General features: G+C 42.0%; 1 protein-coding gene across 2 annotated transcripts in view; it reads left to right on the top strand.

Moving 5' to 3' along the window:
• CDK5RAP2 (CDK5 regulatory subunit associated protein 2) overlaps positions 1–14239 on the top strand; it is a 186044-nt gene that overhangs the window by 101477 nt on the left and 70328 nt on the right. The window contains exons 16-19 of one of the 2 annotated variants that reach the window (XM_007968239.3): positions 2711–2841; positions 4359–4468; positions 6583–6720; positions 13799–13894. In XM_007968239.3, coding sequence (XP_007966430.3) covers positions 2711–2841; positions 4359–4468; positions 6583–6720; positions 13799–13894 — 475 coding nt within the window. The remainder of the gene's footprint in view (positions 1–2710; positions 2842–4358; positions 4469–6582; positions 6721–13798; positions 13895–14239) is intronic. The other variant, XM_007968240.3, reaches the window with a different exon arrangement.

The following is a 14239-nucleotide window of genomic DNA, read 5'->3' as shown; positions in this document are numbered from 1 at the left end:
CAGGTTCTTGCTGATACACTCCCCATCTTGAGGACTAGCACCGTTTCCCTTTAACTCAGGATGTCTCAGCCTCAGCAGTATGAGGCTTTGGGGCTGGATAATCTTTTTGTCATGAGGGCATGTCCTATGCTTTGTAAGATGTTTAGCAATCCCTTGCCTCTACCATGGGAAGGTCGGCACACCTGGTCCTCCCATGCCAGTTGTAACAACGCAGAATGTTTCCAGACATGGGCAAGTGTCCCCTGGGGGGTGGGGGCAAAATCATCTCCAGGTGATTATCATTGCTGTAACGCATGAAAATCAGCAATCTTGGCTCATAAATATTATCTTCTGGATGGAAGTTGTTGGAGTATGTGGAAGGAAGGCAATGATGCTTGTTGAGTGTCTCATCTGTGTTAGCCTCTGTCCTAATGTCTTTCCTGTGTAACATCTCATTTATTCCTCAAAACAATCGCAAAGCAAAGGTATTATTATCCCCATTTTGTGTGAGGAAATCAGGACTCAGTTAGTTGAACTGACTTGCTCAGTAGTGGTAGTGTGCTATTTTGAGCTTGGATCTCTCTGACTCCTTGTTTCTGCTCCTGTCTGCCCCGCCCCAGTTCCAGGAAGAGGAAGGTTTTTGTTTTTTTCTGAGTGAAGCACCTTTTGTTCTCCCAACTCCTCACACCTTGAAAAGATTCTCAGGTTGGGAAAACATAAGTGACAGACACAGGAGCAGCAGCTGTGTACTTTTCACCCTGTCAGAAAATGGAAGAGGGAGTGAAGCAGTTAGCTTTCCTCAGCCCTAATCGCAGAAGCTTCTCTAAAACAGCCTCCTTTTTTCCCCCTGGTTAAATGCCTCTGCAGCACGACCACATCCAAGCGAATGCTGTGCTGTGACACCTCTGTGAGGTTTTTCATCAGCCTTACAAATTGATCATTATGATTGTCTTAAAATGGAACTAGGTACAAGTTGCTAGTAGGGCCCTTTCCCTTGCATGAAGACTGCTTCACGATGAACTGTCCTCAAAGCAGCAAGCATAGAAGATTAGACATCATGGTTTATTTTCCTTCCAATGTGTGTTGATTTATGTGTGCAGTTCGATGGATGGAGCTGGAAGTCTCTGAAGGAGAAGTGGGGCTTCTTTGAGGAGTCTGGCACACATATTTAGAGCAATTGCCTCTAACCATTTGGGGGCTGTTGATCCCTTTTGAAAAATCTGATGAAAGCTTATAGGCCCTCTTCCTAGAAAAATCCACATATTCATTCATTTTTTGCAGATAACTTCATGGCATTGATGGACCTTTTTAGGGAACCATAGGCGCTGGATGGAGAGTGATAGATCTCTTGGTATCTAAAAAAGAAGTCTGTCTGATTTGTTAATGTGTTTCAGTAGTCTTAAAAATGTTCATATACTTTGACCCAGTAATTGCATTGCTGGGAATCTTTCTTAAGAAAACAACCTGGATGTCAAACAAGGCTTTAACCACAGAGATGCACAGTGAAGCATTATTTATGCTATTCAGATGTCAGCTGGGGTCTCCATGTTCTTCTGAGAGCTGGATGTAAGTGGTTCCAATCTCTGCCAGTTGCACATCAGTAGGAGTCCAAAGCCGTTCCTATGGATCCGCACTGTCCAGTTCAGGAGCCACTAGCCATGTGGCTGTTCACATTTAAACTTACTGTAAATTTAATAAAATGAAACATTTAGTTCCTTGGTACATTAGCCACATTTTAAATGCTCAATAGGCACCTGTAGCTAGTGGCTACTGTAGTTGACAGTGAAGGTATAGAATATTTCCATCACTGGAGAAACTTCTGTTGGACAGGACTCCCCAAGATTAATGCAAATTCTGGGAGGTGTGCATTTTCTTGGCCTCCTCTGGGTTTTGGGCTTCTAGTCCATGCAAGCTCTCTGTACAGCTTAACACTATGTCTCCTCTCCCAGAAGAAAAATCCACTCATACTATGCATTTCTGAGTGGTTAATCCATCACAGTGGAGTTTTGTTGGCCCCTAATAGATTAGTCCTTTTCTCCCTCTTATTGTTGACTCACTCTTCCTTTATTTTTTTCTCTTCCCACCTGTCCCCCACCCTTACTTCCAATATGACTCTTTTGAGGAGCGCAGCAGGAGTCCTCTGTCTCCCTTTTTTCTGAAGCCTGGGTGTCCAAGTGACACCCAGGCCCTGGGGAGCCTCCCTTTCTATACCCAGCCCTCTCAGGGCATTGTTCAGAACAGAGACACGTTCTGGACTGGAGAATTACATTATTTTCACCTAGTTATGCCTATAGCAAAAATTTGGAAATGACCCAAGTATCCGCTAATAGGGGATGAGTTAAAGTAAGTGGTAGGACATTCACCTGGTTTAATATTATATGGTCATTAAAAATGATGTTTGCAAATAATTGCTAAAAATATAGGGAATTATGAAGTGAGGAATGCATATCAGCATTGTATGTCTAGTATTATTTCAGCCATGTAAATTACTCATAGGGGAAAAGATTGGAAGGAAATACAGTCTGCCGTGTGTTAGTTGGTAGTAGGAGCCTGGTAATTTTTGTTTTCTTTATACTGTTGTATTTAAAATCTTCTATAGTAAACCTGTATTTACTTTTATAACCAGAAAAAAACACAAATGACATAAAAATCACAGGAACGCTTTCTGGGCTTTGCATCTAAAAGTACAAATAGGTCTGTTTTAAAACTTCTGGTGTCTTGTTTTACCAAGTATCAACAACCTGCAGGCTGAGTTAAACAACATTTTTGCCCTGCGGAAGCAACTGGAGCGGGATGTGCTTTCATATCAGAATTTGCGGAAGACCTTGGAGGAGCAGATCAGCGAAATTCGGAGGCGGGAAGGTACACACTTTATTCTATGTGCTTCTCTTTGGTTTTTCCACTTGGAGGGCATGAACTGAACTTCACTAGAGTCCTAAATATTTGTTAAGGGATGAAGCATACACAGGGTTTCGTCTGGAGATCCTTTTTGTGGTGACCATGCTGATGTTAGCCTTCCTAGTAGAAGAGCCCAGGAAGTTGTACTAAATTCTGCTGAACATCAGGTGCAGGATTGCTTCCTTGCTGCCTCTACTGTTTTCTGCATCGTTTGATACTTCTAGTTCCAAATATCCCTGGGCACTTGCAATCCCCTTTTCTGGGGGATTACAGCCCTCACTGCCCAAAACATCTGAGTACTGCCTACCACAGCACCTACTGCAGAGAGCCCAAGACCACACACACATATGGGTGAGACGCTGTTTTAGGTTGAAGCACTGTTTTTAGTGCTGTATATGCATTAAAGGAGGGCTACAACATGAGGGTCCTGTGGGACATATGTTTTCTGTGTTCCTCACAGTAATATTAAGATTTGACCCTCTCCCCTGGTAGAACTTGAGCCCTTCAAAGTTCGGGTTGGTATCTGATTCCCTTCTGTATCTCTAGCCTGGTGCCTGACACATATGGTAAAAATGGATAATAACAGTGGTAGGTTTGACATCTCTTGAGCATCTGCTATGTACGAGGCACAGTGCTAGGCACCTGACTTTCCACCTGTGACCCTCACAGTCATCTCATTAGGTAGAGTAGGTATTACGTTCATATTACAGATGAAGAAACCAAGGCTCAGCTGGGGGTTGATGTGCCCAGATTTGAGCCAAGGCATCTTCCTTTAAGTTTAGCTCTTTCTAGTATTCTGTGCCGTATTTTAGTTGTATCAACTCTTACACGTGTGTGTTAAATGAGATACTGTTTGTGGATATGCCTTGCTCAGTACACATATACACACATCTTCCCCCTGCCCCCTGCTTCTCCCCTTCCTATTACAATTGACCTTTGCTGCAGAGGAAGCAGATCCTTACATCGGTGACCAGAGATTTTTCTGTCTTAGCACTAGCAGGCACTTTCTGCACTTAGTATGCTGGTTTCCCGTGAGGGTTCTGGGGCCAGTAAAAAAAAAAATAGATCAGACACTTTTATCTCCCTTGAGTTCTGCCCTTGTGGGTCACATCTAATTTTTCTGCATTTTCCCCTAAACAGAATCAGTCCCTCATTTAAACTGAAATCACCATTTTCTTGTGCCATTCAGAATGGTCTCCAGGCACAATACTTGATATGCAAATTATAATTCACAGTTGGCCACAGTGAAAACCTACGGCCTAAGATGAAACCATACATTGAAATATCAGCCTGTTGAGAAAGGGAAAATTACTTTTGCGCCAAAGGTGGTGCCTTAGGCCCCCTCTGTGTACTATGCTCCCTTCCGCCCCACCTCCTCCATTCACATTGCTTTGGATGGATTACACTGGGATCAGTCTTGGGAGGACCTGTTTCTGATATTCCTTTTCTCTTCCCCCTCCCCACCTTTTTTTTTTGGGCAGAAGAATCATTTTCATTTTATAGTGATCAAACATCTTATCTAAGTATTTGCCTTGAAGAAAACAATCGGTTTCAAGTGGAACATTTTTCTCAAGAAGAACTTAAGAAAAAGGTATTGACCTATTAACTTTTAGTGCCTTTCTTTTTGTTAGATTGTTTGTTGTATCTTGGGTTCCTGATGAGAGGTTAAGATTCTGAAGGCCCGTCTCCTTCCTTCCTGTCCCCTCTGCCTTGTTGTGTGTGCCCCTCCTGTGTCCATTACCTGGAGTACCTTCCCTTGTGTCTGATAAACTCCCCAGGCCTAAGAACCCAGCCAGGCTTGATCTCGTTGACGAAAAGGTCTCTGGCCCCTCCGTTTAGAGTTAGCCACTTTTCCTTCAGGCTGTTCCCCTCTTTTTTTTGTACCTAATCCAAATCGATGTCCTTCTCTTACTGATCTGTAATTATGTGGTTATTTGTCTATATTTCCTTGCTAGGTTGTGAACATCTTAAACTTAGTGATTATGTCTTACTTATTTCTGATTTCCCGTTGCCTGGCACACATATAGGAGCTCATAATGGATACATTTTGAATGAATAACGTTCCAGGTTTGATCAATACATCTTTTTTTTAACTGGAAAGGTTCTTCAATGTGTTGATCAGTGGCCTGGTTAGAGTGGTTTAGTGTTTCAAGGTTCTGAAAAACATTGTTAGGAATAGGAGGTTTGAGACTGTTTGGTTTATTGTAAAATTATCATGTTTGTGTGACTGAGATTCAGTTTCCGTCTTGGAATAATTTACATTCTGATAGAAGAGATAGGCATGTAAACAAGTAATTGCAATGTGAGGTGCAAGGTTGCTGTATGGGCAGCTGTACAAGGTATAGAAAGAGCAGAGGAGAGGTTAATTGCCTGTATGGGAGATGGCGGGGTGAGCTTACTTGATCAGGGGAAGCTTCTCAACAGAAGTGAGACTTGAAGTGGGTTTTGAAGGACAAATTCAGAGTTTGCCCAGGTTTCCACTTTCTCAGCAGAGAAAGAGAAAACAGCCTGTGTAAGGCACAGAACAAGGAAATAGCAAGGAGAATAAAATTTTGGGTATTTTGGGAGGAATAGGGCAAGGAGTATGGAGGCAGCTGTTAGTTTTTAAAGATGAAGAAAATAGGGATGATAATAGCTGCTGCTAGTGCCTACTGGGGCTGTGGTAAGGCCAGGAGGTAGTTCACTTGGTTGGCACTTAGTAAATTCAGAATGTCTTGTTCTTCCTACTAGAACCTCCTTGAGGATTAGATCCAATTTTTGTTCATATTTTGATGTATTGGATATCTACTATGTGTACTCAGGGTGGGAATTTCCATGTTATTTGAAGAGCTAATAATCGCTTCCATCAAGAAGCCTTGGAAAATTACTGGCCGTTGGGATTTGAAGCCTGCAGGAAACCAAGGTGGTGTCTGCTTGGTTCCTTATGTGTCTGGCCTCGCAAGACCCAGGCCCAGCTCTGTCTGTGTAGAGGCAGCTGCTCTTTCCCATATGGTTAGGCACTTTGGCCATTGTTCTGTCTCATTTAGCTCTCTAGACACCCCAGCTGTGGGACTTTGGGCAGTTAAATTTCTTTGTATTTCATGTCCTCATTGTAAAATGGAGATAGACACACTAGCCTGTTCGCCTCCTCAGGATTTTTGCAAGGAGTGATTGACTAAACTTGTAGGAGTGTTTTACTAGCCGTAAATTGCTTCATAATTGACAACTGTTAACAGTACTGGCATTGCCAGATAGGTGTGCAGAGGAGGAGGTCACTAGTGAAAAGTAAGACTCTGATACAGTTTCAGAAACTTTAGCCTTGGGAGACTTTTCCTCCAGGGGGCCTCAAGTGCAGGAGAGCGATAGTATTAGCTGTCACTGACTGAACACTTAGACCGTGCCAGGGACTTCAGTGCCCTGTGACCACAATCCTGTTCAGTTCTCATAGTAACTCTACAGATGAGGAAACTGGGACTTCGATTGTGCAGTTTGCCCAGGATCTTTTTGCCTTGAAGTGATGGCTCTGGGATTAGAATACTGGTATGTCAGATGTTAAAGCCAGTGCTTTTGTCACTGTGCGCAGGGTATCCTGAGGGCTAGAATCAGCCTGATTCCCCATAACCGTGGTGCCAAAGAGTCGCTTAATAGGGCTGTCTGGGGCTGTGGCCCTGGGAAGCTGAAGTCTCTTGTTGGGTAGACAGCCCTGTCCTTGTTCTTACCTCCTAGGTCAGTGACCTCATACAGCTAGTGAAGGAGCTGTATACAGACAACCAGCATCTGAAGAAAACCATTTTTGATCTCTCCTGCATGGGTTTCCAGGGAAATGGGTTTCCAGATAGACTTGTGTCTACAGAACAAACAGAGGTGAGAAACATTTTTGTTGTCATGTGCTGATTACAAAAATATAACAACTGGCTTGGTATGGTGGCTCACGCCTGTAATCCTGGCACGTTGGGAGGCTGAGGTGGGAGGATCACTTGGGCCCAGGAGGTTGAGGCTGCAGTGAGCTGTGATTACACCACTGCACTCCAGCCTGGGGGATAGAGCGAGACCCTGTCTCAAAAAAAAAAACTCATCAAAACCATATATTCATATATATATATGTATGTATACAAACCATATATTTATATATATGTATGTATGTATAACAACCCGAAAGGTTTTTCAAGACTGCATCTGTTCCTGGGGAGATCTCTAACTGAAATTCCCTTTGTTGTGAACTGGTTATTGAGAGTCCCGCTAGGCTGTCAGGTCTGCCCACAGGCTTCCTCAGGTTCGAGTCATGTCTCCATGGACACATTCGATATACTGTGATGCTTTGACTCTGGTCCAGCCCTGGGACCTGTGCTGCAGATGGCACACATCTGGATGAGTGATGTGGTCTCAGAGGGATCTGGAGAGTTTCCAAACCACCCAGATAATTTGAATAGTGTGGATGCAGCCTTAATGAATACATTAACATTGAAAAACTGACATACACACAACCCACCCGGGAAAAGAGGAAAGAAGTCTTATTCACCTTGATGACTTCTGAGCCTCAGTGCTGATCTTGGTGATTTGTGGCTCTGATTTTCTGTTTGGGACCCGGGCTGCACAATGGGAGGACCCTGAAGTTGTGATGTTGTTTCCCTCTTCATTCCCTCTCTTGGCCTGACTCTCCCGTAGGAAGCACCTTGCTTCATGTGCGTGTTAGTGTTGTTTCGGAAGACCAGAACTGCTCTCCCATAAAGTACAGTAGTAGGGCCTTTATGTACTTGGGTCCCTCGTGTATGAAACTGGAATCTTCCTGGTTGGGGTTGTCTTCTGCTCTACCTGGAGTCCCAGGTAGATGGAGAACTCACATTCATTGCAACATCATTTCTTGGGAAAGATTTGTCAGCCTTAAGCTGTCTCCTCCTGCCTTCAAAGTGGGAAATGCTCAAAGGTATTTATGCTGCACTCTGGCCATCTTCTTTCTTTGTGAGAGGGAACATTATTGATCTTAGCCTCCAGGACTCTAGATAATTTTGAAAACTAAGAATATCTGTGATCCATTTAGGGAGAAACAAGTCTGATTTGCTTCCTCCGAGGCAGCGTTCTTCACCAACTTCATTTGAGACACAAATGGTGTGTTTTGTTTGTTCATTTACCCTTTAAAACAAAAGTCTGTTAAATGTCCCATTATGTCCTTTGGAGAAAACGGCTTTTTCCTTTTCCCACCCTAAGATCTTAATATCAGCCGACTCAGATTTGTTGAGTCTTTTATCATATTGTACTTTGATTTGATGTTCCCCATGAATAGCCTTGTTCTTTATAGCATAGCTCCCCATCATCCCCTAGAATGGGATGGGAAAGGTGATGTACCCACTAGAATCTTAGCTGAGGGAGTAGATGGAGTTAGGGCAAGGGTGAGATGGGAAAGAGCAGAGCCTGCGGTTCTCTGGGAGTACGTGTGGTTCTCCTTTGATGAGAAACAAATCAGAAACAAACCAGAAATGCGTATATTGTCCACAGCATTTCCCGAGCAGCATGACTTGCAAAGTGGGATCTGGGTATGATTCCTGTTCTCTAGTAGCCTATAAATCAGAAAAGGCGGGGGGAAAGCAAGTATATTTTTATTTTTAAAATTCACTATTTTTTCTCCAATATTTAATTAACCCATAGCATTACCCCAACATTTGGAAAACAGAGAGAATAAATTACCCCTATTTCTGTCACTTTAAAACAAGCACACAGGTAATTAACATTTGGAAGTGTTCCTTTTGTTATTTGTGTGTATGAACGTGTGTATGCACATACCTCTGCTGGAATGCAGCTTTGTCTTCTGTTCTTGCTAATTGCTATTATGTCATAGCATCTCATCCCATCTTATGAATGTGCTGAAACTTAACTGCCTCACTGCTGTTGGACATGTAGGTTATTTCTAGTGATTTGCCATTTTTAATTCTCTAATAAATGTCTTTGGACACAAATCTTTTTCTGTGTTTAGGGTTTTTTTTTCCCTTAGAGTTGATTCCCAGATATGTGTCATTAGTAGGTCAAAGGACAGATATAAATATGCAATAGGCATACAATTTATTTTCATTTATTTATTTATTCTCCCCTGCCCCCCCAACAACTTTTAGTTTGTAAAAGACTATAAGTAGTTTGAAGGCTCTAATAGAATTTGTCAGATTTCTTTTTAAGATGCTGGCTCTGGTGTAGAACCTCATCAGCTGGGTACCATGGTGCTCAGTTCCTGCCTGCTGGTAGTTCACATAGACACCATGAAACAAAACACCAAGAACAGGTATCCTGTTGTTGCTGTGTACGTTTAAAAAAATATGAGGTTGCACCTATTTTCTCATATTTATTTGCTGGTTATTCATGCATTATAGGATAATTAGGTTGAAAATTGATACAGGGGAGTGATTTCAGCAGAGTGTAGTCAGGATGGTGAGCATAGAAAGCCAGGAACTGTATAACTTGTGGACCTGCCTTCTGAGTGTAGGCTATGTGTAAAGAAAGCATGTGGCATGGGTCCTGGCACACTGCAAAGGCTCGAAAGCGTTAGTTACTATTATTATTTACTTATATTGTCATTATTAAGAATGGTTAGAAAACTAACTTTTTTTTTGATGTAGAGAGGAAACCTGGACAAAGGGGCATAATTTAATTGAACTCAAATATTTGTAGGGCTGTCATGTTGACAAGAAATAGACCTTAGTGACTCTAAAGGACAGAAATGGTTCTCAGAAGTAGAAGGTGCTTGTTAAATATTCTGCTAATAGTAACAATAAAACCTGGTTTATCAGAGCAGATTTAATTTCATTAAAAGGAGGAGCTTTCTAACAATTTGACTTCATACGTTATTATGAGTTTTACATGATTTATAAAGCCCTTGGCACAGTTCTGGCATGTGGTAGCACTCAGTAAAACAGCTACTTTAATTTTGGTGAGTTAGTGGCAGAAATGGGACTATAACCCTTTTCTGACTCCGTTTAGAGTTGTTTAGCAACACCATAGGGCAGTGCTCCTGAAGTTTAATGTGCACGTAAATTTCCTGAGAGTCTTGTTAAAATGCAGATTCTTGTCCAGTAAGCCTAGCATGGAGCCTGAGAGTCTGTATTTCTAACAAATTCGGGTGATGATGCTTCTGCTGCCCTAAGGAATACCCTTTGAGTAGTAAGACCAGAGGTAATCCTGAAAACGACTTGTTTCTAGATCTCGTTTTGAAAAAAGTCATTATTCATTTGTTTATTTGTTCAGCAGTGTTATTGAGCATCAGGCATTGATGTTAAAACTATGAACACATACATGTCCCCGCCCTGTCTAGGATGTAATCTAGAGAAGCAGAGGGGCAGTTGTGGCAGAATGTGGTGAGGACTCTGATGGAGTGAATGCAGAGTCTCAAGGGAGTTGTAGACAGGTGCTCAGCCCTCACTTTGGGGATTAAGGGAAGTTCTTCCTGGAGGAGGAAGGGGAGCTGCCAAGAAGATGAAGAAAGAATAGCTCAAGAGGCAGGGGGAGAGGCAGTAGAGTGCAGAGTAACAGCGTGGGGTTTCAAGGAGGGAGTGTTTCATAGTGTGGAACACTCTGAGAAGACAAGAAAGAAAAAAGTACTGAGAACTTCCTGTGAGTCCCATGACCGGTTTCATTAGAGTGAAGGGGACAGAAGCCAGCTTGCAGGGCAAAGAGAAGTGATGAGAAGTGGGGAAATGAGGATAGAGCCAGTTGACACTTGGAGGTTTGGAGGTTGCTTCTTTAGTGGCGGTAGGGCTGGAAGCTGAGCCAGGTATAGTGACTCAGTTCTTTCTGACATCTTAGTTCTATGTGTTCGAAAATGGGTAAGTAGCATGTAGCATGAAGTACATTTCTCTATGTCCATAACATTTAATTTCTTGACCATTCCTGGAAACTGAGAGTTTACTTTTAATTTTGACCAGGTCAGCAGAGGTAAAGAAAAATGAAACTGAATTTTTACTTCACTGTATCAGGTATTGGCATGGTTATGGTTCTGGAAATGCGGAATAACTTTGATGCTTTTCATATTTCAACTTGGAATGACGTGTTCACGATACTTTCTTTGCTCATCTAAACTTAGGGGAAACTCTTCTCAGATCCACAGGAGTCAGGGAGGAGCTTCTCTCTGCCTCCTTCCTAACCTCATGTGGATTTCATCTCTCATTAATAAACAAGGTCTTTGGGGACCTTTCCTGGGCAGTAAAAGCCACATTGCAGAAGGTGAGAATAGACCCCTTGCAGAAGCCTGGAGAGAGGCAGAGAACACTCATTGACCAGAGCTGTTGGGGAATCAGAGAGAGAACTTTTGTTGTTGTTTTGAGACAGAGTCTCACTCTGCCACCCTTCCTCAGCCTCCGGAGTAGCTGGGGTTACAGTCATCTGCCACCACACCCGGCTAATTTTTTGTATTTTTAGTAGAGATGGGGTTTCACAATGTTAGCCAGGATAGTCTCGATCTCCTGACCTCGTGATCCACCCACCTCAGCCTCCCAAAGTGCTGAGATTACAGGCGTGAGCCTCCACGCCCGGCCCTGTTTTGTTTTGTTTTAAAGATGGGAAAGACTTTCTCCTAAGATTTTATTATGAAAAAATTCAGACACAGCAAAGTGAAAAGAGTTTTACAGTGAATACCCATATACTCACCACTTAGGTTCTATGCACATTTCCCACCTGCCCATCATCACTCTGTCTCATCTTTCTGATAAATTTTAATTGAAGCTGCAAACATCAGTATACTTCCCCCTAAGTACTTCAGTGTGCATATCTTCAATAAATGCTTATAGTTAAATGAACTATAGAAATTGTAAGCCTGTGTTCACTAAGTTTTACAAGTGTATGTGCCTGTGTAAGGCAAACCCCTATCAAGAGCCTGCATGTCCTCTGTTGTCCAAACCCAATCCCACCCCAGCTGCTCTTCTGATTTGGTCCCACTATGGATTAATTTTGCCTAGACCTTCATATAAGTGGAGTCCTACAGTATATTCTCTTTTGTATATATTCTTTTACTCAGCATTATGTTTTTGAGATTCATCTATGTTGTTAGTGCATCAAGTTTGTTCCTTTTTATTGCCAAGTAGTATTCCATTGCATGAATGGATTACATTGTTTATTCATTCTGCTATTAATGGACACTTGGGTAAAAGGTGATATGAGCATTCATGTACAATTCTTTGTTGGGACATACTTTTTTTTTTTTTTTTAAACTTAATGAGTACCTATGAGTAGAATTCCTGAGTCATAGGGTTATTAGTTTTATAAGAAATGCCAATGCTTTGTCCAAACCTTTTATATTCCCACCAACGAGTTTGATAGTTCCAGTTAGTCTTTATCACGGTGAGAATGTTACGGTAATGAGGGAAGAAACCAAAAGAGAAAGAGGGTTCCTTACCTTTATTTATAAACTTTTATACCTCAGTAGGTATATTTATGCATGTCTAGTCTGTTTTGTGCTTGGTAGGATAGTGGGATATGGTTTTTGATCATCACTTCTGTTTGATCCTGATTGCAGATTTAGATACGGTTAGATTGAATGTGTTCTGACCCTAGGAAGTTTCTATAAAAACTGAACTCAGTTGCCTTTGTTTTGTTTTTCTTCCAAAACAATGTTTTTCTTCTGAAAGGAAAATCAGAGAGTTGGACTGGAGAGGTATGGGGATAATTGACTAAATGTAGGGATTCAGAAATAAAACTTGAACTAGAACCGTAGGTATCTCACATGTGCAACACACCCAACAAATGACCCAGTACTCCATGGTTTCAGCACCTTCGGTGTAGACTATTTTGTTTTGTTTTTGTTTTCGAGACAGGGTCTTACTCTGTTGCCCAGGCTGGAGTGCAGTGGTGTGATCACTGCTCACTGCAGCCTCAACCTCCCTGGGCTCAGGTGATCCTTCTGCCTCAGTCTCCTGGGACTGCAGGCATGGGCCACCATACCCGGAGAATTTTTGTGCTTTTTGTAGAGACAAGTGTCTCACTTTGTTGTCCTGGCTGGTTTTGAACTGCTAGGCTCAAGCAATCTGCCTGCCTAGGGCTCCCAAAGTGCTAAGATTACAGGTGTGAGCCACCGCACCTGGCCAGACTCTTTTATTGGTGAGATAAGGTTTGGTATAATTTTGACATAGCTTCGATTGGTTCCTTACCCGGGAGTGGCTGGCCACCTTTTCTCTCATTTTTAATTTGGTTAATTCAGGTGCCCCTTGAATAGAATTTTTGCTTTTCCGGAGAGCTGAGAACTGGCTTTCTTGAGAACTTTGTACCATCCATTTTGTAGCACTCAGAAGCTTTGGGATTTACACTTCTTTGAAGCATTAGGGATTTATGCAGTCTTTATAAATAACTGTCCTTCATTTCCAAAAGCATAAAGTTATCGTCAGGCAAGCGTGATACTCTTCTCATTAGAGATGAAGACTTTTTGTCAGCAAAATGACAGTGTTGCCAGGACTGTCCATCTCAGAGGTGTGACAGTCGAACAAGAAGAGGTTTATGCCTTGTGCTAAATAGGAGAAATGATGCATAAATTGGGCACACCGTAAATTTCATTTATTACTTTCTTGCTATTTGATATTTTCAATTCCATCAATAGCTGTTTTCCAAAATCTTGTTACTTTTATATAATCTGAAAGAGAATTTAGCAAAGGCAGGAGTGGCAGTGGCATACAGCATATTTAATTTACGGCAGCTAAGGAAGGGCCATGCAAGGGCAAGGGGAAATGTCTTCAGTTGTTTTCTTGGGGAATTTGTCCTTAAATTATGCTTGATCCAGGCAGCTGGTGTGATTCGCCACAACTAGCAACTCTAACTTTGGTTAATTTTTATTTCATGGCTTTGGCATTTGTTTCTTCCTTTTTGTTTGCCTTTTGTTTTGCATTAAAAAAAAAAAGACATCACTGACTTATTCATACATATTCATGCTGCACACTTTTTTGGGTTGCATTTTCACATCATTCCATGCTCCATGTAGCTTATGGCTAGCAAGGAGGATGAGGACACGATCAAAATTGGAGAGGATGACGAGAATAATTTCCTGAGTGACCAGCATTTGCAGCAGAGTAATGAGGTAGGAACCTTGCAGTTAACTCCTTATTTCATCTATTCCACTCTATGTCCAAACCAGTCTTCGAGTCTGGAATGAGTCCAGTGAGTTTTCTGTTCATTCTGCCTATATTGTGTACCTTTCATGTGCCAGTGGAAAGCCAAGACTAGGTCTCCTCCCTCTTAGAAGTTAAAAACTGGGTGACAGAGCCAGTCGTGAAACATGAAAACAAGCGTATACTTGCAAATAAAAATGGACTTGTTATAGTAGAATAGCAGGCATTGGATGTTTGACCTGGACAAATCTTCAGTGAGCTAATCCAACGCATTTTATGAATTAGGAACTGAAGCCTTTGAGGAGTGATGATTT

Source organism: Chlorocebus sabaeus, chromosome 12 (assembly GCF_047675955.1).
Source record: "Chlorocebus sabaeus isolate Y175 chromosome 12, mChlSab1.0.hap1, whole genome shotgun sequence".
Taxonomy (NCBI): domain Eukaryota; kingdom Metazoa; phylum Chordata; class Mammalia; order Primates; family Cercopithecidae; genus Chlorocebus; species Chlorocebus sabaeus.
This window is presented reverse-complemented; position numbering and strand designations above follow the sequence as displayed.